The sequence below is a fragment of the Chiloscyllium punctatum genome, chromosome 40, assembly GCF_047496795.1.
Source record: "Chiloscyllium punctatum isolate Juve2018m chromosome 40, sChiPun1.3, whole genome shotgun sequence".
NCBI lineage: Eukaryota > Metazoa > Chordata > Chondrichthyes > Orectolobiformes > Hemiscylliidae > Chiloscyllium > Chiloscyllium punctatum.
Window position 1 is genome coordinate 19,744,084 of NC_092778.1, and position 24,658 is coordinate 19,768,741.

The 24,658-nt window shown below is 43.2% G+C and overlaps 1 protein-coding gene across 4 annotated transcripts in view; it reads left to right on the forward strand.

Moving 5' to 3' along the window:
- The window catches only part of rhbdf1a (rhomboid 5 homolog 1a (Drosophila)), a 308,833-nt gene that overhangs the window by 221,811 nt on the left and 62,364 nt on the right, over positions 1-24,658 (forward strand). For all 4 annotated transcript variants that reach the window (XM_072559432.1, XM_072559434.1, XM_072559436.1 and 1 more), the window contains one exon: positions 19,857-20,063. In XM_072559432.1, the coding sequence (XP_072415533.1) occupies positions 19,857-20,063 (207 nt within the window). The remainder of the gene's footprint in view (positions 1-19,856; positions 20,064-24,658) is intronic.

Consider the following 24,658-nt stretch of genomic DNA (forward strand, 5'->3'; position numbering starts at 1 on the left):
TTGTCGTTTTGGAAGAGCCACAGCTGGTTTTAGCAGTAGACGTGCTCACTGTTCTCAAACTGCCCATACCCATGTGCTTTCTCGGAATCACTGAATAATGATTGGGAGATGTGACTGCAACTCTTATTTTTTGAGTTCCCTGCTCTAGGGATTAGTCATTGTGACCCTGTGATCAGGGAACGAACGTGGAGTCTGGCAACTCCTTCTTCTTTTCACGTTTGTTTTCCAATTGAAACAGTGAGCTAGGTCCCTGAAGTCTTTCAAAATCTAATTAGTTTGCATTTACAAGGCATGCCATAGCTCAGAGTCCTCGCATTGTGAGCTGGGATTTCTTCCTCTGCACAATCCATTGTAAAATTTGTAAAAAGGCTGTTTGTGGCCTGTCCCGTTTGCAATTGAAAGTACAGAACCAAACTGAGGACCTAAGTGAATTGAATGATGGCCTTGCATCACTGAAAGCTGACGTGAATGCAGCTTTTGACCGTCATTGAGGTTGGATGAACTTAACACTGTCTCTGAATGAACAAGCTGACTCCGGAAAGCTAGCGTTTGCCATGTGCGCACCGTACGTGAGGTTGTTCTGTGCCAGTGTGTGTGTTGGTGTCTGCTGGCACCTCATTTGGAATGCTGGCAGCCACTTTGAGCTTTCTGAAGCCATGTTATCATGATGGCAGAATCCTTCCCCACAGTTAATGTTAACTTTTGCATCACTCATAGAATCCCTACAGTGTGGAAGCAGGCCATTTGGCCCATCGTGTCCACACCGACCCTCTGAAGAGCATCCTATCCCTATAACTCCACATTTCCCATGGCTAACCTACCTAGCCTGCACATCCCTGAACACTACAGGACAATTTAACATGGCCAATCCACCTAGCCTGCACATCTTTGGACTGTGGGAGGAAACTAGAGCACTGGAAGAAAACCCCAGGCAGAGGGAGCAAATGTGCAAACTCCACGCAGACAATAACTGAAGGGTGGAATTGAAGCCAGTTCCATGGTGCTGTGAGGCAGCAATGCTAACCACTGAGCCACAGTGCTGCCCTAGATGCATGTGAGGGAATTTAACCTGTCAGTGTGTATGGAAGAAGCAAGAACTGTTGGCATGAAAAGAAGCTGCAACAATCTGCCAATGTCTCCATCCAGTTTGGACATGTTTAATCGTGTATGGGAAACCCAAGGGCCTAAGTAAATCTGTGGTTCAAGCTTGATGAAAGGCAATGGACGACATCTTTAACTCCAGGTTCTGGCTTTAACTGTCAGCACATAGGTTTGCCAGACTGAAACTCACCAAGCTGGAACAAGACAAAAAGAGGTTGGGGATCGGTGGGACTGAATCATTAACAGGCTGGAAAATTTCAGGTACTGAAATCCGAGAGCTGCTACTTTGTTCAAGCGAGTCTCGTCGGTAATTGATACCATGTTTGCCAGGACTGCCTATTATGTCCACATCGCCAATGATTTGACCAGTTTGAATGAAAGAGCTGGGGATTTATTGTTCTGACTGGATTCGCAGAGGTGCAAGAGAGTCGTAGAAAGCCATTTGTTGATCTTTTGCTCATGTGGCTGTGGTTGTAGTTTGATGTGCTTTAATGGTAAGTCTCTTCTCATTGATCAGGCTCAACATATACATCTCTCTGAACATTGTGGGGTGCTGTGTGCCCTTTGATGGGAACTACTGCTGTCCCTGCCTTTCTGGCTGCTGCTGCCACCTGTAACATGAGATTCAATGCCATAGGCCAATTTCCTGTTTTGGAGGCACTGCCAAGTTGAGGAGTTTGTGATGTGGTGGTACTTTTCTGAGAATGTGCAAATACATTTATAAAGCTTTTCTCTTCAGGAACCAAGAACCAATCCATCTCTGTCTTAAATATATTCAATGATTCATAAACACCATCGAGTACAGACCCAAAGTTGTCAAATGTTCCTCATATGACAAGCCCTTCTTCCCCAGGATCATTCCTGAGAATCTCTGTTGGATTCCTTCCATCACCAGCACATCCTTCCCTAGAATCTGGGCCCAAAATTGCTCGGAGTGTTCCAAACATACTATGACTGGAGCTTTATAAAACCTCAGCAGTAAATCTCTACACTTGTATTCAAGCCTGCTGAAATGAATGCTAACATTGCAGTTGCCTTCCTAACAGCCAGCATGCTAACCTTAAGAGAATCCTGAACTAGGAGTCCCAAGTCCCTTTGTGCTTCAGATTTCCAAAGCTTATCCCCATTCAGAAAATAGTTTACACCTCTGTTCTTCCGACCAAAGTGCGTATCCTCTCAATTTCCACATTGCCACTCCTTTGTCCACTCTCCTACCTGCCCAGGCCCTTCTGCAGCCTCCCTGCTTCCTCAAAGCTGCCTGTCCATCCACCTATCTTTGTGTCATCTGCAAACTTACTAACAATATCCTCCGTTCCTTCATTAATGTATAAGGTGAATGGTTGAGATCCTAACACTGACCCCTGCGGAAATCCAATCGTCCCCAATTACCATCCTGAAGAAGACCCCTTTATTCCCCGCTCTTTGCCTTCGGCCAGTCAGCCAATCCTCTGTACATGCCAGTATCTTCCACTGGGCACTGTGGTCTCTTATTTAGCAGCGTCCTGTCAAAGACCTTCTGGAAATCCAAATTGATTGCATCCAGTGGCTCTCCTTTGTCTAAGTTGTTCATTACCACCTCAAATCCTAACAGATTTGTCAGGCATGATCTCTCCTTGACAAAGTTTTGCTGACTTAGCCCTATTTTACCATGTACAGAGGAACCTCAAATATCCAAACTTTGGATTATCTGAACAAAGGTTTCAAGGTCCCGATGCTTGGTAACCTGTATTATCCAAATTTTTGATTATTTGAACAAGATACTCTTAGTGGGCGGCACGGTGGCACAGTGGTTAGCACTGCTGCCTCTCAGCACCAGAGATCCGGGTTCAATTCCCGCCTCAGGCGACTAACTGTGTGGAGTTTGCACGTTCTCCCTGTGTCTGCGTGGGTTTCCTCCGGGTGCTCCGGTTTCCTCCCACAGTCCAAAGATGTGCAGGTCAGGTGAATTGGCCATGCTAAATTGCCCGTAGTATTAGGTAAGGGGTATGGGTGGGTTGCGCTTCGGCAGGGCGGCGTGGACTTGTTGGGCCGAAGGGCCTGTTTCCACACTAAGTAATCTAATCTAATACTCCCCGCCCATGTCATTGAGGTTTCTCTGTATTTCCGAGTACTTAAAAATGGATTCTAAAATGTTACCAGAATCTTAGAGGGCAGGCTGACCACCCTATAGTTTCCTGTTTTCTGCCTCCCTCCCTTCTATTAACTGGGGTGTTACATTAGCCATTTTCCAGTCCTCTGGGATTGTCCCTGATTCCAGTGATTCCTGAAAGATCATCACCGATGCCTCCACACTCTACTCCACCATCCCCTTCAGAACTCTGAAATGTGGTCCATCCAGTCCGGTAGATTTACACACCTTCAGACCTTTCAGCTTCCTCAGCACCTTCCCCTTGGTGATGTCCACTACACTGACCTCCCCCCCCCCCCCCCCCCCCCCTTCCCCCGGCTCTCTTGAAGCTCTGGAATGCTGCTGTGGAAACTGATGGAAAGTACCTGTTCGGTTCCTCTGTCATTTCTTTGTTCTTCCTTACTAATTCTCCAACCTCATTTTTCAATGGTTCAATGTCCACTCTTGCCTCTCTTACCTTTTTTATATATCTACAATAACTCTTGCCATTCACTTATGTTACTGGATATCTTACCCTCCTATTTAATGTACTCCCCCATTTATTGTTTTCTTAGTTCTTCTCTGCTGGTTTTTGTAGGCTTCCCGATCCTTTAGCTTCACACTAATCTTCACCACACTGTCTTTTCTTTTGCTCTTATGCTGTCATAAGATGTTAATTTGACCTCCCTTAGTATGTGTTTTTCCCTTTTTTGGGATGAATCTCTGTGCCTCCTGAATTACCCCCAGAAATTCTTGCTGGGCTGCCCTTCCAATAGATTCTGGCCAGCTCCTCCCTCATGTCTTTGTAACTACCTTTATTCAATTGTAATATCTTTTGCAGCTGATTCCAGCTTCTCTCCCTCCAACTACAGGGTGAATTCAACCATATTATGGTAGCTGCCCCCTACGAGTTCCTTCACCTTCAGCTCCCTAATCAAGTCTACCTCAATATACAGATCCAAATCCATAATTACCTGTTCCCTTGTGGGATCTATCACAAGCTGCTGTCCAAAAATCATCTTTTAAACAGTCCACAAATTAATTTTCTTGGGATGTGCTCCCGATCTGATTTTCCCAGTCTGCCCCCATATTGAAGTCTCCCATGCTTATTGTAATATTGCCTTTTTTACATGCCTTTTCTGTCTCCTGATTCATTTTCTCCCCCACATCCTGACTACGCTAGAAGGCCTACACACACTCCCATCAGGGTCTTTTTCCCTTTACGGTCCCTGACACCTGCCCACACAGATTCTTCCGACTCTATATCACTTCTTGCTATCAATTTCATTTCATTTCTTACTAACAAGGCAACCCCACTCCCTCTACCCATCTTTTTGAAAGGACACATATCCTTGGATATTTAGCTCCCAGCCCTGACCACGTGGCAGCCATACCTCTGTGACACCCACAATGTTGTACCTGCCGGATTCAATCTACGCTACGAGCTCTGTTACCTTGTTTGCATACTGTTTGGGCATTTAAGTACAACACCCTCAGTCTTGTGTGGACTGCCGTCTTTTGCATAGCTGGCCTTTGCCTGTTGTGCCTGATCTGCAAGTGACAAGAAGAGAGGTCCACGTGCAACGTGATGCAGATCATCATACTTCAGTAGCTGCTGATGTCAAGTGTGTGTCGAATGTCGTGGACTACGTGATAGTTAATTATGTGGCAATTTAGCTGGGAGATGCCATCTTGACATCACCAATGTCTGTACATTCTGACATCTAATTACTCCGTCTTTTACCTGGTGAGATTACATAATCCTTGATAAAGTTCAATAACAAGTGTTAATTTAAAACCTCTTTTTTTTGGTCCCTGCTCCTCCTCCTATCTGTTCATATTATTGATCTGCCGAGAGAAGATGTTTTGATTCTTTTGTCAAATAGCTGCCAATAGCTCTTTTCATACTCTCGAAGAGAAGCAAAGAGAGTATTTTCTTCCATCAATCTATGAACATTGTATATTCAGTCTAGTTCTCAATAATATTATCCACATTATCTACTTTTTTTCTTATTATTAGTCGGTATCTTTTTCTTCGTCCAGGGAGCTCTTAGATTTATTTTCCTGACCTTTGCCCCTCCTGGGAATATTCCTTGACTGCACTTGATCTGTTTCCACTTTAAGTGCAGCCCATTGTGAGTTACAGGTTTGCTTTCAGTTTGTCTGGTCCAGATTCATTCTTAACTCTTATTGAAGTTGGCTTCCCTCAGTTAATGTTGTTACTCTGACTAGTACCTTATTCTTTTCCACAGCTAGCTGAAACCTTTAGAAATAATTGGGGTAGCAGGGTGGCTCAGCAATTAGCACTGTTGCCTCACAGCGCAAGGGACCGAGGTTTGAATCCACCCTCAAGTGACTGTGTGGAGTTTGCACATTCCCCCCTATCTGCGTGGGGTTCCTCCAAGTGCTCTGGTTTCCTCCAAAGATGTGCAATTTAAATAGATTGGCCATGCTAAATTGCCTAGGGATTGCAGGCTAGGTGAAATAGTCATGGTAAGTGCAGGGTTACACGGATAAGGTGGGGGTGGATTGGTGTGGACTTGATGGACTGAAAAGCCTGCTTCCAAACTGTGGGGATTCTATGATAATGGTCCGTGTCACCCAAATATTCCTGAATTGACATAAGATCCATTGTAAATCTGAGGACCTAGTCCCAATAATACGACTTCTCTCATTGGCCTGGGAAATCAATGATATTGAAAATTTTCTTGAAACTCTTGTCCCTCTCTTCCTTTTGCATTACTACTCTCCCAGCTATATTGCTGTAATAAAAATCCTCCATTGTAATCATTGTGTTTCTTGCCTTGCAATTCCTTTACAGCTTTGACCCTCTATATCTTTGTGTAGTTGCTGCTTTATAGACTATATCAACTTGCAACATTTTATTCCTCAACTCTAAGCAAATCCTGGTCCTTCACCTCTCTGGAACATTCCCTCTCTCCAGTGGTAGAATATTGTCCTTGATCAATGCTGTCACACTCCCTCCCTTTCTTTCATATTTTCCCTGGTTATCTAGGAATAGTCATTAATATCCATTTCTGCCTTGCTTTGAGTGAGGTTTTTGTTATTGCCACAACATATTGTTTCCATGGCAGTCTGTACTTGTAACTCACCAATCTTATTAACCACACACCACAGATTCATGTAATTTTGATTTTAGTTTGTCCCTTCTTACTGAGCCATCTAATACACTTTTTTTCCTACAGGAGGGCTATCGGTCTCTCTCAATGTTCTTTGTATCTTGGTATCCTCCTTCAGTACTATGTTCTTGTTCCCACACATACCACATAAGTTTGAGCCTTCCCCCAGTAGCAGTAGCAGATTGTCCCAGAAGTAAGTCCCAGTTCTGTTAAGGCGCAGTAAGCCCAGCTTGTCCCCATCCCACCTCCCTCAGAACTGAGCCAAATGTCTGAAAAAACTGAATCTCCTTCATCCTCAGTCACTCACCACTCATCTATCTATTTTATTCTCCTATTTCTATGCCCTTGCAGGGTACTGTAGTGATTACTAGCTTGGCATCCTCCTTGCTAATTTCTTACCTAGCTTCCTAAATTCTGACTGCAAAAGACTGCATCCTCCTTTCTGTCTACTGAATTCTGAAGAGCCTCGAGCATTAACTCTGATTTCTCTCCACAGAGATGCTGCCAGACCTGCTAAGATTTTTCAGAAATTTGTTTGTGTTTCAGATTTCTAGCATCTGCTGTTCTTCGGGGTTTTTTTTTGATAGCTAGCGTTGCTCCCACAACAAGACTGCAAAAGTGCTGGCAGCTCTGCCCAATGTTTCATCATACACCCATGTTTCACATGACTCAATGGATTTTCAAAATTGCCTAAAGTGCTCTGATTTTGGGACGAAGCCCAACAGAGCTCCTGAAAGATTGTTATTTATTTCACTCTTGTGTGTTTGCAGTGACATGTGCACATAGGTAATGTTCTTGGTGGGGTTATAGTTCAAAGTTTGGGAGAAGATTTGAAGCTTGGGTGCTCGTTGTTGTGGTTCTGTTCGCCGAGCTGGGAATTTGTGTTGCAGATGTTTCGTCCCCTGTCTCGGTGACATCCTCAGTGCTTGGGAGCCTCCTCTGAAGCGCTTCTGTGATCTTTCCTCCGGCATTTGTAGTGGTTTGTCTCTGCCGCTTCTGGCTGTCAGTTCCAGCTGTCCGCTGCAGTGGCCGGTATATTGAGTCCAGGTCGATGTGCTTATTGATTGAATCTGTGGATGAGTGCCATGCCTCTAGGAATTCCCTGACTGTTCTCTGTTTGGCTTGTCCTATAATGGTAGTGCTGTCCCAGTCTAACTCATGTTGCTTGTCAGGGGTTATACTGCTTCCCCTTAAACCTCATTCTTTTCTCTGTACTGTATCAGTGGGTCAGCTTGGCGGACTGGAAAATAGTCAGCATTATTGTGTTAAATTCTAAAATGCAATTCTAGGCAAAGTGGACCTGTCAAATAAATCCATTAATCCCATTGCTGATCTGCGAACATGATGATTTTGTGTTCGCAGCAATTTTGCGACTTTCTACTTTAGTCCTAGGTGTTGACTTTGGGCTGGTATTTCACTGACTGACATGAGGAATGTAATTGCACAGGAAGCAATTAATACGTAATAATACATAATGCTTTGAAATTTGCATCGCATGTTTAAGAAGGTGTTTAACACGTGTGCCTTCATTGCGACTTTTGAGTATAGTAGTTGGGATGTCACATTGAGATTGTACAAGACGTGAGTGAGGCCTCCTCTGGAGTACCGTGTCCAGTTCTGGTCACCCTATTATAAGAAGAATTGTATTAAACTGGAAAGGGTTCAGAAAAGGTTTATCAGAATGATGCCAGGGACGGAGGCTTAGAGATACAAAAATAGACTGGAAAAGCTGGGGCTTAGAGTACATGTAACAGTCCAGCTGCACAGCATTTCCAAACTCAGTTCAAAACTTTGTGCAACAAATGTAACAGAGTGCTATGATGCCTTGAAGCTAATTCTAAAGAACAGATTTGTTTTTCTATGTTTAGCGTACATAATATATACCACAGAAATTCTGGTTCCTATTGAGACCGTTATCTGCAAATTTATTAACAGCCCTCAAAAGACACCTCCAACTTGCATATAATGTGGGATCCATGTTTGCTTATTAGCATTGCATCATATTTATAGAGTTATCTGGCTGACTGCTGACTTGATCAACTGACACACTGACTGTCCAGAAAATAAGGTACTGACCTTTTAGTGCTAGAACATGTGACTTCCTGAAACTTGTGCAATAATACAACAAAATCCCCTGGCCAAAAATGTCTGGCACAGCCAATACTGTTTGAGGGAAATTGTGAATAAAGTGCAAAGGAATCTCTGGAAACTTTTCCCAGGAAATTTGAGAGCGAGCCCATCTGAAACATGCTTGTACAATGATTAGAATCAGGTTTATTGTCATGTGTACTCAAGTTATAAAAGAACAGGAGTACAGTGAAAAGTGCCAACACAGTGCCATATTGGTTATAAAGTACCTAGGTACAAATCTTAAGTAGGAAAAATAGAGAAAATTTGAAAAGTTGCACTGTGTTACTGATATAGGTAGTATAGGTATAAGTTAGCAAAATAAGTATAAGTTAAAAAGATAGATAATTCAGCCTTTCTATAATGTCTGGTGCGCGATATGACCCTGTGCTACTTCCTGTGATGGTGTAGGCTAAGAGTAAATTTAACAATAGAGAGTCAGAGTTATACAGCATGGAAACTGACCCTTAGGTCCGACCTATCCATGCCAACCAGTTATTCTAAATTAATCTAGTTCCATTTGCCAGCACTTGGTCAATATCCCTCTCAAACCTTCCTATTCATGTACCCATCTGAGGCCTTTTTAAGTGTTGTAATTGTACCAGCCGCACCACTTTCTCTGGCAGCTCATTCCATGCATGCAGCACCCTCTGCCTGAAACATTAGCAAGATGGGGATGTGCAAAAAGAGACTTCGGGCTGTTAGTAACAGCCAGTAAAATAAATTTGCTGTCAGTTTATTCCTTATCCCCATGGCTGGAGGGCATTTTTCTTTATCTTAACAAGTCAATTGAATTAGCTGTCACCGTCAAGAATTCTTATGAGGGTTAGCAACAGAATGGTTGTAATTCCCAGGGAATTTCAGACATGCCGCTTGGTATGAGGAGAGGCAAGTGGAAGACTGATAGTGTGCCTATTGCCCATTGGGTACCATTTGTTGGTGAGAGTATTGTCACCCATGTCCTTGAAAATCTGTGACCATAAAATTCAACTGCAGGAGAACAAGGCCCATGACAGTGAATTGGTTGCTAGGCATATTTTCATCTTGATTTGTGTTCTTACCTAAAATACATTGTATTGTCATTGAATATTCATAGGATCCCTACAGTATGGAAACAGGCCATTAGGCCCAACAATGCCACACCAACCTTCCAAAGAGTAACCCATCTAGACCCATTCCCCTACCCTATTCCTCTACATTTACCCTGATTAATGCACCTAACATACTCATCCCTGAACACTGTGGGCAATTTAGTATGGCCAATCACCTAATCTGCACATCTTTGGACTGTTGGAAGAAACCAGAGCACCCGGAGGAAACCCAAGCAGATACTAGAGAATGTGCAAACTCCACATGGACAGTTGCCCAAGGCTGGAATGGAACCCGGGTCCCTGACACTGTGAGGCAGCAGTGCTAAACACTGTGCTACTATGCCGCCCCTTACATATTGCCTGATCAATATCTGAATTTTGATAAAAACTTGTACAAGCTTGTTTAGAGATTACTGCAAATGATGTTACCCTACCAGAACTCAATATGCTTATTATCATATTTATGAACTTTTGAATTTTAGATGGATTAATCATGCCATCTCATTTATTATAACGAGTGAGGACTATACCTCCATCTACACATTGAGATTAAAGCTAAAAAAAATTATCCCACTCTTCCTCACCCACTCATTCATAGAATCATCAAATCCTGACAGTGTGGAAATAGGCCATTGTTAGTCAATTCCTTGGGTTTGCTCCTGCGACATTCTGGAACATTCCCCCACATGTTGAATGTGTCTATTAAAAAGAGAGAGAGAGAGAGCATGGAACTTTTATGAAGTATTATTCAGCATTCACATGATAGCATTGCTCAGAAATTTTCAGGCTAATGTGCATGATGTCAGCTTCCATAAAAGGAGACATTGTTTCTTGATCCATGTTCTTGCAAGTGTATTGCATGTCTGATGTTTGCAGTTCAGTGGAGTGTGGTACAGAATGAAATCCTATCCCAGTATTGTTAGGTTTCTGTTGCGATTCTGAAGTGGGCGATCCCAGCTGCTTCAGAAACAAAATCGGCCTCCCCACGAAATAAAACTCGTTGTTAGCTTTGTAATTTTCCCTTTTACATTCTTGGCTCTTGGGACTGGGTGAGGCTCTCTGTTAATCACTGGAAACTGGCAACTGCAGTATGACCTAAATATTCCCGTTTCTGTCCTTCAGATCCTTTTTCATTTCTCAAGCTATCTTCTTTCCCTGTCATGACCCTTTAATGATGCTTATCTAATGCCAACTTTGCCTGTTGCTCCCTGATTCTTGCATCCATTAACAATGCAGTGGAATTTTTTTTCAAAACCCTACTGCAATGTAAAATTCTTGATGCTTTCCATATTATCCTCCTTTTATTGGGCTGCTTCTTGTATGGCCAGCTGTTCTGTTTTAGTAGTTTTAACTGCTTTTGCTATAATCAGATTTCCTGTGTCTCTGAATAGGCAACTTTCTTTTTCCAACAACTGTGTGCAATTTTTTTTTGTTTTTAACCATTGAAAAACAACGTCTGCTGTTCTAAGCTTCAAAGACTGACTGGTGCAATAATGGTTAAGGTACCTTCTACTTGAATTAATTCTGAAATGCAGCTTAAAAAAAAGGGGGGGAAAGATTGATTGATTGATTGATTGATTAGTTGAAGAATGTGACCTTTTGAATGTCCTCATTCACTGATCACATTTAGACAACATGTCCAGGAGCAGTTATGGTCAACCCATTAACATAATGAATTAGAAGCAGGCAATAATCTTGTGGTACACTATCAGTTGTTGGTTAGATTTTTCTGTTGGTGTTGTTTCCAGTACATTGACGAAATTGGTGAGCTCGGATGCGTCGGCCATTACAGATTCTGCCACGTATTCCTTTTTTCATCACTCACCATAAAACGGTTTAATGTTACAACCGTGGTAAAATGGACAATCGATGTTTAGTTTTCATCATTTGATGTAATACTTGAGACTTCCATAGAATAAAAAGAGGGCACTGCTGCCTTCAAAATGGCTACTGTGGTCACCTGACAAACCCTCATGGAACAGAGAACACCAGCCGGATTGCAACTGCCATTTTAGTCGCCAGGTTCTCAAGCTCAGATATCAAGAAATTTCCATCCTTGGTTTTACTCTTCCCCCGCGTGATAGCGATGTATTTTGGAGATGGAGAGTTACCTCCAACTATCCCGCTTCAAATGAATCAACTTCACAACCTCCCAAATCCACAATGGAACCATGTATCAACAGCAGGCCTCAATCCCAAAAGGATCAGAGAAAATGTGGACTGATAGGGTGATGAATGCTCTTTTCTCCCCTTCCAAATCTCCCTCAAGCTCAAAACAGAGCTAATGAAAAGAAACTTGGAACAACAACTGCTCACTGGCATGCTCCAGCATCTAGCATTGAAAGACTGCAGCAGGGATACTTTCCGCGCACGGACAGTCACCCACCTGATGTTCTGGACCAGGCTACATCTCAGTGCTCACTCACGTAGCAGCTAACTGCATGCTGTCAGCTTCTGTGCCTGCTGTACATGTTTGTGCATTAGTGCCTTTGCCAGAACACAAAGCTGTCAGTGCTATTGTATTGAGGCACTCTTTAGCGTGTGCGCACACACACAGGCTGTTTGTCATTAGGGATCGGTCTGTGATAGTGTATTGGTAGGTGATGGTCCATCTTGTTATACAGCACACTAAGACATCAATCTAACACCTATATTGTCTGCCAGCTTCCTTGCAACAAACACACTGCACATTACTTCACCCAAATGGCCATGTCACAAACATTGGTGGGGGGGGAGGGGGAACAGTTCTCGTGGATTCTGTCACCTTTTCCACTCCTTCCCAAAAGACGTTTCAAACTCCTTACAAAGTTGGTACTGAACTGCTCCTTGACAGTAACTTTGTATTTCATTGCATATTCCGTGTTCCTTCCTATTATCAGTCTTATCACTTCCCCTGCAGCAGTACGATGTGCTGTACCTTGAAGATCCAGAAAGCTGGCACCTTTCGCGAGGTGAATTACAAACCCTGGAGGGTGTACTCGAGAGCACTGCATTCCAGGGCTGTTTTCTCCACATGGCCTAGGAGAAATGCTGGAAGTTATCTGATTAAATGTAGAGTTAAATTTCCACTTGTAGTGGAAGTCGAATCAAGAAAATTATTGAATCCAAATTTTATTTTTACCAGCTCCTTGTGTGGTATTTTGTCGGTATTACTTGCAATGCATTAGCCCTTCAGTTTATATCCCTGGTTTTACTGTCCCCTGCATGACAGTGATGTATTTTTGGAGACGGAAATTTGCCTACAGCTAGCCCGCTTCAAATGAAATAGTTTCACAAACTCCCAAATCCACAATGGAACCATGATCTAGCAGAGTTACCATTATTTAACTGGGCATGGGAGGATATTGGGGGATGAAATGGTTAGGTCAAATTTTGCTCCTAGTTTGTTGTGAGCAGTATGTTGTTGCAGGATGTTCCTGCTTTCCCAACAGATCTTGCAGGCCGAGGTGGGACCCCTAGCGTGATAGCATGCATCAGAAATGACACAAGTTGTAGCTCAATTTGCTTCGAGTTTCAATTACCTGAAGCAGGTGTACAAACATGCCAGGACTTTGTCTGAGCAAAGCTGTGCCCTGCTACAAGTCAAACAGGCAGTTTACAAGTGAAGGTAGACGTTTGCTCATTGAAACATGCTTCCCAAGGATCAAGAAGTTCTTTAACCTTTGTGAATGTTGGGAAGTTGACAGTCACAAACCAAAACTGCACCCAGCATGACGGAATAATCTTTAATGAGAAGCTGAAATGTCAAAGCTGCTGTAATTTAAAAATATGCATGTTTTTTAACGACAATAAGCTGCACCGGAACCAAGGGATGGGTAGAGGTTCCAGATCTACCCCAGCAATTTCTTGAAAACCGAAATTGCTGGAATAGCTCAGCAGGTCTGGCAGCATCTGTGGAGAGAGATCTGTTCTGAGGAAAGGTCACTGGACCAGAAGCGTTTACTCTGATTTCTCTGCCAGACCTGCTGAGCTTTTCCTGCAACTTCAGCCCTTGTTCTGATTCCAGCGTCTGGAGTTCTTTTGGTTTTTATCCAGGAACTCCTTGCCTCTGTTCTCCCCATCTGTGGTATGGTCGTGTCTGGTCCTTCCCTCTGATGTTATATGGTTCAGCAGAACAGTTCAAACTTTCTGCAGCACTGGAGCATAAGCAGGGAATCATTGATGGTAACTATTGGCTTTCTGCATTTAGCTGCACCCCTGCAGACACGGGAAGCTTCAGTCAGTTTCACAGTTTTAGTGGTTGCCACGTGATAGTGAGGCCAGGAACAGAGAGCAAGTGCAGATGAACGTGGGGCTGCAGGGCTGGTGTAGGAGGGGTGGGGGGGGTTTCAAATATGTGGATCATTGGGATACCTTCTAGGGAAAATGGGACCTGTACGAGAAGGACAGGTTGCACCAGAACTGCACCAATATTCTGGGCGGGAGGTTTGCCATAGCTCTTCGGTGGGTTTAAACTGGATTGGACCTGAACTATGGATCAGATGGTGGAGTAGGTAGTGAACAGCCACATACAGCGTGCAGAGATTCTGTGAGAAATGTTAGGCACTTCATGTGGCAAAGCTACAGTCAGTATAATGGGTTAAAGTGTGTCTATTTTAATGCAAGTACTATCAGGAATAAGGGTGATGAACTGCAGAGTTTGGATCCGAACTTGGAATTCATAGTGAGTTTTGAGAAAATTTGTAGCTCAGGTTAAGGTCCTTGGATGTAAGTTTGCTCACTGAGCTGGAAGGTTTGTTTTCAGACATTTCTTCACCATACGAGGTAATATCATCAGTGAGCCTCTGGTGAAGCACTGGTGTTATGTTCTGCTTTCTATTTGTGTTTAGGTTTCCTTGGGTTGGTGATGTCATTTCTTCTTTTTCTCAGAGGGTGGTATATGGGGTCCAAATCGTTGTGTTTGTTGATAGCGTTCCATGCTTCTAGGAATTCTCGTGCATGTCTCTGTTTGGCTTGTCCTAGGATGGATGTGTTATCCAAAATTTACAAACCACAAGCCCTCCTCAGAGCCATAGCCACTACCTGGAACACCAATGTACTGATCAGCCAAGGAACGACACCAAAGACTGAAACACTTAGTAAAAGATTCACGCCACCCAAGGATTCTTGAACACCACCAAAGACACCCAGAAAGAAGAGGATGAAATAATCTCCTTTGATGTAACAGCTCTGTTCATATCCACCAATATCAACCTGGCCAAAGAAACACTAACTACACTAGTAGACGAACCAAAGACACGTACACCAAACACCACCAACTTCAGCAGCAAGGGCAATATCGTCAAGATATGCCTATGCCTTATCACCCACCTCACTTTCAATAACAAAACCTACAGGCAAACTAATGGAACATGCATGGGATCTCTGATATCAGGGTTCTTAGCAGAGGCAGTAATGCAGAGACTCAAACAAATAGCTCTGCCAACCATCCAACCCAAACCTTTGTCATCACGAAACAAAACAAATTAGAGGAAGCCTTTAAGACCATCAATAATACCTTTACTGGCATAAAATTCACTAAAGAGAAGGAAAACAATAACAAACTGCTAATCTCCGATGTCACAATAGAGCGAACAGTCAATGGGAAACCTCAAACCAGCGTCTACAGGAAAACAACACATACAGACCAGACACTGAATGACAAGCAATCATCCCAACACATACAAACGAAATTGCATTAAAACATTATTTCAACGAGTCACCACATGCTGCAGCACAGAGAAGCTATGAAGAGCAGAGGAAAATCAGTGCATTCAAAAAGAACAGGTACCCAATGAACACTGTCTGCCAATTTCTCAGCAACAAACCCAAACAAGCAGACAAAACACGTCCAGAAACCCTAGCCACTTTCCCCGGCATCAAAGACATCTCGGAAATGACTGCCAGACTACTCAGACCTCTTGGCATCATGGTAGCCCACAAACCCACCAACACACTAAAACAGCAGCTAATGAACTTTTAAAAACCCTATACAGACAACAAGCAAAACAAACATCATTTACAAAATTTAAAACTGTGTTGCTGGAAAAGCGCAGCAGGTCAGGCAGCATCAAAGGAGAAGGAGAATCGATGTTTCTGGCATAAGCCTGAAGAAGGGCTTATGCCCGAAACATCGATTCGCCTTCTCCTTTGATACTGCCTGACCTGCTGCGCTTTTCCAGCAACACATTTTTAAGCTCTGATCCCCAGCATCTGCAGTCCTCACTTTCTCCATCATTTACAAAATACCTTGCAAGGACTGTAACAAACAGTACATTGGATAAGCAGGCAGAAAACTAGCCACCAGGATACAATGTCCAACTATCATTAGTATCATTACATACAGATGAGGAAGGACACCATTTTGACTGGGGCAACACATCCATCCTAGGACAAACCAAACAGAGACATGCACGAGAATTCCTAGAAGCACAGCATTCCAACCAAAACTCTATCAACGAACACATTGATCTGGACTCTACCTACCACCCTCTGAGAAAAAGAACAGGAAATGCAGCACAACCTAAGGAAACCTAAGTGCATTAATAGAAAGTGAAACACAACACCAGCACTTCACCGGAGGCTCACTGATGATGTTGATTAGTATGGTAACAAAACGTCTGAAAACGAACCTTCCAGCTCAGTGAGCATCCAGAACTTGGAGCCATGATGTTGTGGCCATTACAGAGACTTTGATATCACAGGGGCAGGAATGGTTGTTGCAAGTTCCAGGGTTTGGATGTGGGGGGGGGGGGGGGTTGTAAAAGGTGTGGAGGAGTGGCATTGCTAATCAGGGATGGTATCACAGCTGCAGAAAGGGAGATCGTCAAGGGGGTTTTGTCTGCAGAGTCAACATGGGTGGAAGTCAGAAACCGGAAAGGAGCAGTCACTTTATTGAGAGTTTTCCACAGACACTGAGGAGCAGATTGGGCGGCAGATTTTAGAAAGGTGCGGAAGTAACAGGGCTGTTGTCACGGATGACTTTAACTTTCCTAATTAATTGGAACCTACTTTGTTCAGATGGTTTAGTTTTTGTCAGGTGTGCCCAGGAAGGGTTCCTGAAGCAATATGTAGATAGGCCAACTAGAGGAGTGGCCATGTTGGATTTGGTGCTTGGCAATGAACCATTCCAGGTGTCAGGCCTCTCGGTGGAAGAGTATTTCGGTGATCGTGATCACAATTCCATGACCTTTACTCAAGGAGAGGGACAGTAGCAGACGATATGGGAAAATATTTAATTGGGGAAAGAGAATTACAGTGCTATTAGGCAGGAACTGGGGCTCCTAAACTGGGAACAGATGTTCTCCAGGAAATGCATGACAGAAATGTGGAGATTGTTTCGGAAGCACTTGCTGATATAGCTGGACAGGTTTGTCCCAGTGAGACAAGGAAGGGGTGGTAGGGTGAAAGAACCCTGGGTGACAAGGGATGTGGAACATCCAGTCAAGAGGAAGAAGGAAGCTTACTTAAGGTTGAGGAGGCAAGGATCAGATAGGGCTCTAGAGGGATACAAGGTAGACGGGAAGGAACTGAAGAATGGGCTTAGAGTTAGAAGAGGGCATGAAAAAACTTTAGCAGGTAGGATTAAGGAAAACCCTAAGATTAGATTAGATTAGATTTGATTTCCTACAGTACAAAAACAGGCTCTTCGGTCCAACAAGTCCACACCAACCCTGCAAAGAGAAACCCACCCACACCCTTTCCCGTATCCCCTATATTTACTCCTGACCAGCACTATGGGCAATTTGGCATGACCAGTTCACCTGACCAGCACATTTTTGGACTGTGGGAGGAAACCGGAGCACCCGGAGGAAACCCACGCAAACACAGGGAGAATGTGTAAACTCCACACAGACAGTCTCCCGAGGGAGGAATTGAACGTTTTATACTTATGTGAGAAACAAGGGAATGGACAGAGTGAGGGTAGAGGCGATCAGAGATAGTGGAGGGAACTTGCGCCTGGAGTCAGGAAGTAGGTGAGGTCCTTAATGAATACTTTGCTTCAGTATTCACTACTGAGAGGGACTTTGACGTTTGGGAGGATGGTGTGAAACAGACTGATATGCTTGAACAGGTTGATGTTAGGAAAGAGAATGTGCTGAAGATTTTGAAAAACAAGGATAGAGATGTCCCCTGGGCCAAACAGGATTTACCCACGGTTACTACAGGATGCAAGGGAAGAGATTGCTGCACCTTTGGCGATGATCTTTGCATCCTCACTGTCCACTGAAGAAGTGCCAGATGATTGGAGGGTGGCAAATGTTACTCCCTTGTTCAAGAAAGGGAGTAGGGATAGTCCTGGGAATAACAGACCAGTCAGTGCTGGGCAAAGTATTGGAGAGAATTCTGAGAGAGAGGATTTATGATTACTTGGAAAAATCATAGTTTGATTAGAGTCCGCATGGCTTTGTGAGGGGCAAGTCATTCCTCTCAAAACTTACTGAATTTTTTGAGTATGTGACAAAACACGTTGATGAAGGTAGAGTAGTGGATGTGGTGTACGTGGATTTTAGCAAGGCATTTGCTAAGGTTCCCCATAGTAGGCTTATTCAGAAAGCAAGAGGCATGGGATACAGGGAAACCTGTCTGTCTGAATACAGAATTGGCTGGCCCATAGAAGAGGATGATAGTAAATGGAAAGTATTCAGCCTGGAGCTTGGTGACAAGTGATGTTCCTCGGGGATCTGTTCTAGGATCTCTGCTTTTTGTGATTTTTATCCATGACTTGGATGAGGAAGTAGAAGGGTGGGTTAGTAAGTTTGCCAATGACACAGGTTGGTGGAGTTGTGGGTAGTTTGGAGGCCTGTTGTAGGTTGTAACGGGACATTGACAGGATGCTGAAAAGGGCTGATAAGTGGCAGATGGAGTTCAACCTGGAAAAGTGTGAAGTCATTCACATTGGAAGGTCAAATTTGAATGCAGAACAGGGTTAAAGGTAGGATTCTTGACAGTGTGGAGAAACCGAGGGATCTTGGGGTCCATGTCCATAGATCCCTCAAAGGTGTAACTCAGATTGATAGAGTTATTAAGAAAGCGTATGGTTTGTTGGCTTTCATTAGCGGGGGGAGGGGTTTGAATTTAAGAGCCGTGAGGTTATGCTGCAGCTCTATAGAGCCCTGGTTTAACCACACTTGGAATATTGTGTTTAGTTCTGGTCACCTCGTTATAGGAAAGATGTGGACGCATTAGAGAGGGTGCAGAGGAGATTTAGCAGGATGCTGCCTGGACTGGAGAAAGGTTGAGGGAGCTATGACTTTTCTCATTGGAGCGAAGAAGGATAAGAGGTAACTTGATAGAGATGTACAAGATGATGAGTGGCATAGATAGGGTGGACTTTTTCCCAGGGCAGAAATGTTTATCACATGGGGGCATAATTTTAAGGTAATTGGAGGAAGGTTAACGGGAGATGTCAGAGATAGGTTCTTTATACAGAGAATAGTGGGTGTGTGGTAGTGGAGTCAGATACATTTAGGGACATTTAAGCAACACTTGATAGGCACATGGAAGATTGTGAAATGTAGTTTATGTAGGTTAGTCCAATCTTAGAGAAGGATAAAAGGCCGGCACAAGATAAAGGGCTGAAAGGCCTGTACTGTGCTACACTATTGTATGTTCTATGATGGTTGACACTGACTATTTCATCATCATTGCAACTGCAAATTAAGGATGAAGGTTGGTCCTTGATCATTGAATTGCAACAGAAACTGCATTAAAAATCACAAAAGCAAACAGATACCAGGTCAACTACGCTACAGTTTTTAAGTTGAGGTAACAGTGGTGTAACTGCAGTGAAATAGCAATCACCATGTAATTTTAATGGAGCTAGAGTTATAATGTATTTGTAAAGAGTAATGGTATTACATGGTTTAATGTATGACATAAATCGTTTATTGTTTCCTGTTTTGTTTCGTTTAAGTGTCTCTGTATTGAAGATGAACCATTTAATGAAGGAAATCTTCTGGACAATATAGGCCATTGATGCAGACTAACATGTCAGCTGATTTACTGTTTTGTATTAGTTCTAGTATCTCGTATTCTAATTCCCAAAATCTGCTTTCATTAGAACTAGTCAGAGTGTTTGTAAACCAACATGGGCAGCTTTGTATACCATATGGTATTTCACAGAGTACCTATTTTATGTGCTGCTCAGTATTCAATGCCATTGCTTATCAGTCATGTCATATAGCAGGCAATGGATGCAATTCTGCCTGGTTTCTATCTCTGTCTGTACCTGATTCATCCCAGAATAAGCTGGAAGTTCTTCCCTGCAGCACCTTGACTCTGCTTTTCTTTCAATGTAAATCCATGCAGATTGTAGACCCGCTCGCCAGAGGTAGAGCGTTTCGAATGACTGATGACGGAGATGGCTACAGTGTTCCGCATACCCCGATCACTCCTGGTGCTGCATCTCTATGCTCCTTCACTAGTTCCCGCTCTGGATACAACCGTATTCCTAAACGGAGGAAGAGAGAGTCTGTGGCTAAGATGAGTTTCAGGGCAGCAGCTGCCCTGGTAAAGGTAGGTGAAGGATCCATGATTCCTCTTGAAGAAAAGTCATTCAGCTGTGAGAAATTAACCAAAATATTGTACAGTTTGAGTTGATGTTGTGGTTGATATCTGAAGTTGATTCACCTGGAAATGCAAACTCTCAATGTGTTTGTTTTGATTTAATTCATTTGGGATGTGGATATTGCCCCGCCCCTAGTTGCCCCTTGAGATGGTGGGGGTGAGCTGCAGCCCACCTTCTGTGGGTTGACCCACAATGCCCTTAGGGAGGGAATTCCAGGATTTTGACCCAGTGATCGTGAAGGAACGGCAATATATTTCCATGTCAGGGTGGTGAATGGCTTGGAGGGGAACTTGAAGATGATGGTTCTAACCAATAGTAATGATACTGAGACCATGGCAATGTTCTGATTGTTAATTATAAAAGTTGCCACATTTTTACCTGCTGGTTGTACACACAAGCAACTTAATTGTGCATCTCCGGTACATGTGGGGACAGTTGAACTTCACCATCCTGACTTTTTGGAAATGTATGGCTGATCCTTCAATGTTGCTGGGTCAAAATCCTGGAACCATCTCCTTCGGGGCATTATGAGAGTACCCACACCAAATGGGCAGCATTGGTTCAAGAAAGCAGCTCACCATCACCTCCTTGAGGGCAAATTAAGGATGGGCAATAAATATGGACCAAGCCAGAGAAGCCGATTTCCTCTGAATGTATATTTTTAAAAAAAGATTTGGTTTCCGCACATTTTTAACTTTTTTTGGGGGGCAGTCAAATGGAACTTTAAAGCCCTGACAGTGACCCAGAAAAGTTCTGTCAACGTATTTATTGTATTTAAACGTATTTTGAACGACTAAATCTTTGGAGTATTCTAGTGATCTTTGTGTAATTGTATTTAGATATTCAGAAGTGTAGCTATATCCTTCTTTCTGTCCTTTTTGCTGTTTTAATTAACTGTCCACCCACTCATCCAACTAATTACAAATGGGCTTAAATAGTTGCCTGAAACTTTGACGTAGACTGAGAAAACTTGTCTGAATATGTTATTTGCACCAGTTTTGGGGCCAACTATCGGTTATAGCACAACACCTGTTCGACAGGCATGAGGTCAAGGAGAAGAGGCGCCAAGTACCTGTCAAGTTGTTTTCTGGAGGGAAATCTGACCTCACGTTACAGCTGTCATAGTAACAGCACTTTCCAAAACTTGGTTCAAAATTGCAAAAATCATAGATCATATGTTATGAGGACAAGTTAAACTTTTCTGCAGCCAAGATACCATCAAGAGTGAAGCTTCCAATTTGTGACAGCCTTTATTCTTGATATTGCCAGTGAAACCACCTCCATGCAGGAGATGACTCGTTTAATTGTGAAAAATGGGCTGCATGGACAAGTTGGGCTGAAGGGCTTCTTTCCATCCTGTCGGCCTCTGTGACTGAATGTGCCTAAAACAACCACAAGAAAACAACAAAGCAATTATTCCCTCATTTTCCACTTGAATGGAGCTCTCTGTTTAGTTTTCATGTAAAACATCTCATCAACATTTTGCATTTAAGTAGCGTCTTCTACACTCCCAGGTACTTCACTGGAGCGATAAAAGAGAAAATTTAAATGGAGCTATGTACGACCGATAAGTGGGCAGATGTACGTAAGATTGGTGAAATACAGAGGAACCTCAATTATCCAAAGGACACGGTTGGGGAATATTTCGTTCGGTTAAACGAATGCTGGATAATCGATGCAGGATAGCATAGTTAGCCTAATTGAGACCTTGCAATCTCGTTCAGTTAATCCCAACTTCAGTTAATGGGATGCCAGATAATCGAGGTTCTTCTGTATACAGGTTTTGAGAGCATCTTGAAAGAGGGCGAAGAGGACAGAAGTTTCATAGAATCCCGACAGTGCAGAAGAGGCCATTCAGCCCGTCGAGTGTCCACCGACCCTCTGAAGAGTTTCCCACCCAGACTCAGTCCCCCTCATCCTACCACTGAATCTCTCATTTAGCATGGCCAATCCAGCTCACCTGCACATCTTTAGACTGTAGGAGGAAACTCACACAGACTCTGGGAGAACATGCAAACTCCACACACAGTCACCCAAGGCAGGAATTGAATCTGGGTGGATTGGGCTTACTAAATTGTCCTGTAGTGTTAAAGGATGTGCAGGTTAGGTGGATTAGCTATGGGAAATGCAGGGTTACAGGGATAGAGTAGGGTTTTGGGTCTGGGTGGGATCTTCTTGAGAGGGTCAGTGTGGAGTCGGGTCAAATGGTCTGCTTCCACATTAGGGCATCTTTACCTTTTCGCCCTGCACCTGAAATCAATGTTCAATGAAATAATTTTGCGGATAATCTTCATCTGAGGCCAGGTGGAAAACTGGCTACTTCAATGGAGGTCAAGTGAACCTATTCACCATGTCATCAGCAAAAGTCAAAATTACCACCCTGAATTTGGATCACATAACAAAAAGGAAACACTGATCATATTAAAGGTAGTGCGTCCACTTATTTAACATTGTAAAGCTAAGGGTTATGCTGTGAAATAAACCAGCTTTACTCACTGTCTCCTGAGACTGCTGCATGTTGCTTATCTTCCTGTGCACTGAAATGTTGCTGTTGCTTCTTGGGTGGCTGAGGTAATGTGACTGGCTCACCTAAGCTTCATTCCCAGCAAAAAGCACGGCTTTCAGAATTTGCTGGCCAGCAGCAGCATGTGATCGTTCATTAATATGAAGGGTTAATGATTGGGGAGGGGTCATTACTATCATTGCCTCCAGTTCCGTGTCCTGTTCCATGACTTGATGGCCACAGAAGTTGCGTTCATAACCTGGCCTGAAAGATGGATTCTTAGCAAGAACAGCTTTTAATATGTCGACAACGAGTGACAGTGACTCCTGATCTGTCAGAACCTGGAGGAGGTAACTGCAAACCGCTGAAGTACTTTCCTGTGCACAGCCATGAGCCAATAGAGGAAGGTCCATGTTCGCCCATGCACGCTTGAAAAGAGAGCGCAAAATATGTAAGAGTTGCATGGGGTTTTTGCTACAGCTTGACATTTTGTCACACCAAGTCTCCCACTTGAGGCATAAAGTCATAGAAATGTGCAGCACAGAAACAGACCCTTTGGTCAAACTCTACCATGCCAACCAGACATCCTAAATGAATCTAGTCCCAGTTACCAGCACTTGGCCCATATCCCTCTAACCCCATCCAGGTGCCTTTTAAATACTGTAATTGCACCAGCCTCCTCCATTTCCTCTGGCAGCTCATTCTACACACTCACTACCATCTGCATGAAAATGTTGCTCCCTTTTAAATGTTTCCTGTGTCCTCCAGTTTTGGACTCCCCTCCCCTGGGGAAAAGACCTTGACCATTCACCCTATCCATGCCCCTCATGATTTAATAAACCTCCGTAAGGTCACCCCTCAACTTCTGACGCTCCAGGGAAAATAGCCCCAGCCTATTGGATAGATCTGTTCTCCCATTATCATGATTCTCACTGGGTTCAGTAATTCCATGTTACCTTACAAGTTGATTTGAAAATCTTTATCTTTCCCTTGTCTGACTCTATCTCAAAGACCTCCTGAATGTTACCAGTGCTAATACTTTGAGAACACTCTCTTTGTTGCTATTGAGTACGTTTTGAACTCAGGTAACCCTGTTAGCTAGAACTTGATATTATTATTCTTCAGTACGACCAAAGAAGCATAGTGGACTGCAAACATGAATTCTGTTTCTTTCACTACAGTGCTGAATTTTGCCAGTAATCTGTCTTTATTTCCCATCTATAGATCCATTTGAAGTATTTGTTTTGGTTCAAAATTCTCCTGCCCTAACATCCCCTTTGATATTTTCAAAACTCCTTTTCAGCTCTCCAATGTGTTCAGCCCTGATTATTAGCACTTGTCGGTCTCCGTTCATTCTCCAGTAAAGTATGTGAGGAATTGCAAGTCGTTTCTGCTCTAACAGAAATGGTCAAAATTGATTGGGTGAAATAATTTCGGCCCTTGTGTTAATCTGGCCCTGACAAAATTTGAAGTTGCACCTACGAAGGAAGGTGGATTCTCAACATGCAAATTTGGAGCTCTCATCATTTTTATATTAGATTTTCCTTTATTCTGTGTTGCTTTATTCCATTTTGACTTTTCTTCATATCTTGTATCAAGTGTCAGAACGAATGCTAGCATTAATCAGAATATCACTTGATCCCTGGATCATTTTTTGCAGTACGCTGTTAACTTGCATGCTGGTGCCTGATGATTCTTATAGTGTAGCTAAATTCTCTTTTCAGAGAGACCAATGTGCTGAGACTGTAATTCAACTTTTGTAGGATGAAGGCATCTTGGGTCTCCCAATATAAAATCAAAATACTGCGAACCTCTTGGGTGAAAGCGATTGGGGCATTGTGGATTGATGATAATGTAGAGATCGTTGCCCTTTACAGGTAGATCAAGACTGGAGCATAATAGGTGTAACCTTTTACACAAACTATTTACTGCATTATTTATCAGTTTGCAGGTGGCCAGCACAGATCAAATCCAGCTATGGCTCAGTTAGTAGCATTCTATGTCTGAATTAGAACATTGTGGGTTCCAATTCCCATTGCA